The sequence below is a fragment of the Didymosphaeria variabile genome (assembly GCF_027946475.1).
Source record: "Didymosphaeria variabile strain IMI 356815 chromosome Unknown scaffold_2, whole genome shotgun sequence".
Taxonomy (NCBI): domain Eukaryota; kingdom Fungi; phylum Ascomycota; class Dothideomycetes; order Pleosporales; family Didymosphaeriaceae; genus Didymosphaeria; species Didymosphaeria variabile.
This window is the reverse complement of record NW_026611621.1, coordinates 4,927,092-4,930,755: the sequence shown is the minus strand read 5'-3', so window position 1 is coordinate 4,930,755 and position 3,664 is coordinate 4,927,092. Positions and strand designations below refer to the sequence as shown.

The following is a 3,664-nucleotide window of genomic DNA, read 5'->3' as shown; positions in this document are numbered from 1 at the left end:
CTCGATGTAATCGATACACTATAAACGATAGTCTACATATCGAACATACGGGCACCGATTGAGTACTAATCAAAGTTCTTGCAATGACAATACAGCATTCTTATGCTCGTGCACTGACACCAGTTCAAGTCGTGCCGACGTTCGCTGAGTGTCACAGCTGTACTTCTCCATCATCAACAATTTTGTCAAAGATTCAACCCTTCTGCCTCCCCCAAGTTTCTTATTCGTGCCGCTAAAGGTATCACGATTCCACTTTTACGTGGAACGACTGAATCGAAAAGGAGTCGAAAAACGGATCGCGCACTGCCATGACCTTTATCCGTTGGTTGAGCTCGACAACATGCTTCCATCTGAAGAGTCTACTTCAAGAGGGAGCGAAAGAGGTACATTTCGAAATACATGCAGACCCTTCCTTGCCGGCGGGCTTGGATCAGTCTTTCACCAGTATCATTGCGCTCTCATGTTCTCGGTGCTTGTGTAATCTAGTAGAAGTAACCAAGTATGACCTTATTTGCTGAAAGTGGGACTATCCACTAGCTCGATGTCTGAGTCGGACCGCTGGGTGCGGTAAACGTCCACGTTGACCGACTTGGAAATGACACCGAAAGGAAGACTGCCCGACCTCTGATCCCGGCTGGAACCCTGACGCAAGTACGACCCTTTGCCCAATCCATCGCTGTTATAGTGGTTCCTGCTCGCTTGGGTGCTGACGCCACGGACCTTTCTTAGACCCCTGTGGAAGATGCTCTGTATGGCAGGCATGCAGGCGACGATTGTGAACAGATTCGACTCGGTCGCACACCAATATAGACCGGCAGTGTTGTCGTCTGCATATGTTAGCGATCATGAGATGGCAGTCGGGAAAGTGGTAACAAACACGTGGGGTTTTGAGTACTGGCGAATTGCACAAACGACTGAAGGCGAAGGCAACTGACGATCGTGATGATGAAGCCGACACAGAACATGGACATGATCTGTAGCTTCTTCTTCCTTGACATCTGAAGTCCTGCTAACATAGGAAGAGGCAGGGTTAGAATGGCTAGGTCGAGGAAGATCTCAATACCGCCTCGAATGAAGCCAAACAAACGGACGTCGATGCATTTCCCAGGTGTTTCTCCTTTCCAGCCATTCCAGAAGAAATGGATGGGCGCGCACTGGAAGATCATGGAGAACGCATTCGCGAGTCCGAAGCAAACGACCAGCCACAGCAAGGTCCAGACGGCAAGGCGCGACTTTGGGTGGATCATAATGCGCAGGTAGAATGCAAGGATAGAGAGCTGGCACAAGGCTTCGGCGATCATGTACATGAAGTAGGCGACATACAACCATTTCAAGCTGGTGGTAATGTTGTCGGCTTCCATGCCCCACATATCGGTACCGAAGCCTAAATGAGCCGCTACGATGACTGGTGAATTCAATCCGATGGACGAGAGCTATAAAACGCTGGTCGTTAGCATGGTTTCTCATCCAGAGCAACAATAAGAAGTAATTGCATACCCCTGATAGACCAATCAAGAAATCATCCCATCCAAGTTGCGTTACCGAGGAGATGGCTCGATCAGCCAGCCGCATGATGACCATCAGCAAGGCTAGGGACCCGAGCGATGCGACGACTCCCATCAACGTTGCGCTTCGATCTCGAACGGGGATGCCGCACGCTGCGTACGTCTCGTTCGTAGCTTGCAGCACCTCGATCACGGTACAGTTTGCGGCATTACAAGCCGCCGCAGCTTGCATGAAGTTTCCATCGGTACAGAGGCAATTGAAGTCGGTGGACGAGCAGGATGTCGTGGGCAAAGTAGCTTGAAGACAGCGCACCTGAGAGTCGTGGTCAGTCTGGACCCTATTAATGAAGGAGAAGGAGACGAACAGAGCAAGTAGGTAGTCGGTTGAAGAAATCCTGCTGGGTGAAGGCGCCCGTTACGAAGAAAGCGAACAGCAGGAGATTAATGCGGACCATCATTGTGTCTGTGGTCGACAGTGTCAAACATACTACGCAGCGTCAAACCACCTGTGTGGTGGGTAAGTAGCAGAACCTATATGGCGACGACATCGGGCCATCCCCTCCTGAGCCCAAACACACCCTGAGAAGCATGAGATCTGCAATGCAACGGCTTGTCAAACTCACACTAATTTTTAAGCCTCTGAGTGACGGCCTGAAATGTCGCTTGGGGAAGCAGCATCCGAGGGATTAGGACGCAACGGTGCGGCGCCCATGGTCCGAGGTGATCACGATCTTACTTGGCCTTTTGTGAGTTCATGCATCTTCAGTCCCACTTTCTGACGGGGGTCGTCCAAAATGAGTGCGATTTACCTACCCACTATAGATACGGCTTACCAAAGGAGTGTAGATGCTGCTTCACCATGGCTCTCCAATGCGATGCGGGAACCATACGTCTCGCCCCGTAGCTGATTCAACTTTATACTGTGTAGGCATTTCTTGATTGTGGTGTGGTTCACAAGATGTCAAATTTACTCCGTGATTCATGACCCTTAACGATCAACACATTCGACATCAGGTCATTCCCTTTTTGAAAAAAATTCTCTCGGCCCCTACGGCTATGCCCCAGGAAAGCCTAGAGTAGAGCCGAGTCCCCCAACCAAACATCAGGCCCGCAGCGCCATCTGACCGAAGGTGCACCGAGCCACGCAACCTCGAAACAACCATGTCATCCGCAGCAGGTCCCAAACAAGCCAAGTTAGCTGTAACATGCGCTACACTACATCGATGGTCAATTGCGCGAATATCGACTAAGAAGAGCATTTGTTGAATTGCAGCTGAAGCTCATGGAGGGTAACGGTTGGGTTTGCCGCCCAATTGCCCAGTACGCTCTGTACGCTCCCTATCACGGAGGCGGAAACACTAGCCTCTTGGGCACTCAGAATCATTCTCCCCCTCAAAGACCCTTTCGCAGACATGTCTAACGCTTGACGCTAAAGTGCGACGGTCGGCTCACGTCGGGTAGGCTAAAGGGGCGGCCCAGTGGCGCTAGATGACATCTGTGCCGTGCTCTATTTGCATAGCGGATAGTCGAAGACGGCCTTAAGCGAACGACTCATGGCTTATTTCGCTCTTATTCATGTGCTGACATCGCAGAAAATCGAGAGTAGTTGGGATAGGGCTGAAAGGATTCTCGACATCCATCATACTATGTACCTACGTGTGGGATTGACGAAAAGTCGCAGACGACTTTTGCCAGCCGTGCACGCGCTGCAGACTCAACGACTATCCCTGACTCACAACTTCAACAGCGGGCCTCTCTTTTGAAATCCCCCATAGCCGATTCGCGAGAAAGAACGACCATCTTAAGCCTGTTTCTTTGCGGCATACTTGCCTGATGAAGATTGGGTTTTTACTGTATGCAGAACGACCTGCTTCCAGGTCAAGCCTCTTTCAGCAAGGTATTGTGGGGGCCGATCATTGCTAGGCCCAATTGAATATCCATACCCTTGTCCTCGCACGTGCGGCTTTTGCATCATCTAGGCGAGATACTGTTACATGCATATGAAGCGAGCAAGCCGCGCGGTAAGTCGAGCCTCCGCCCGCTCCATTCAAACATTATGTGGGCCAGCGATATGCTCCAGCACTGGTCTTCCGTGTTTCCGCTCCAGAGTTCCCCAACTCCCCCAAACCCTCCTTTCTTAAACTGAGACTGCCGTCAAG

The 3,664-nt window shown here is 51.0% G+C and overlaps 1 protein-coding gene across 1 annotated transcript; it reads right to left on the bottom strand.

Moving 5' to 3' along the window:
- Positions 1-507: 507 nt before the first annotated feature.
- Positions 508-1,370, bottom strand: N0V89_003339 (uncharacterized protein; the record flags this gene model as incomplete). The annotated part of the gene is made up of 2 exons (XM_056212141.1): positions 508-827; positions 932-1,370. 2 exons carry the CDS (start codon positions 1,368-1,370, stop codon positions 508-510), a joined length of 759 nt encoding a protein of 252 aa, XP_056075614.1.
- Positions 1,371-3,664: the final 2,294 nt, after the last annotated feature.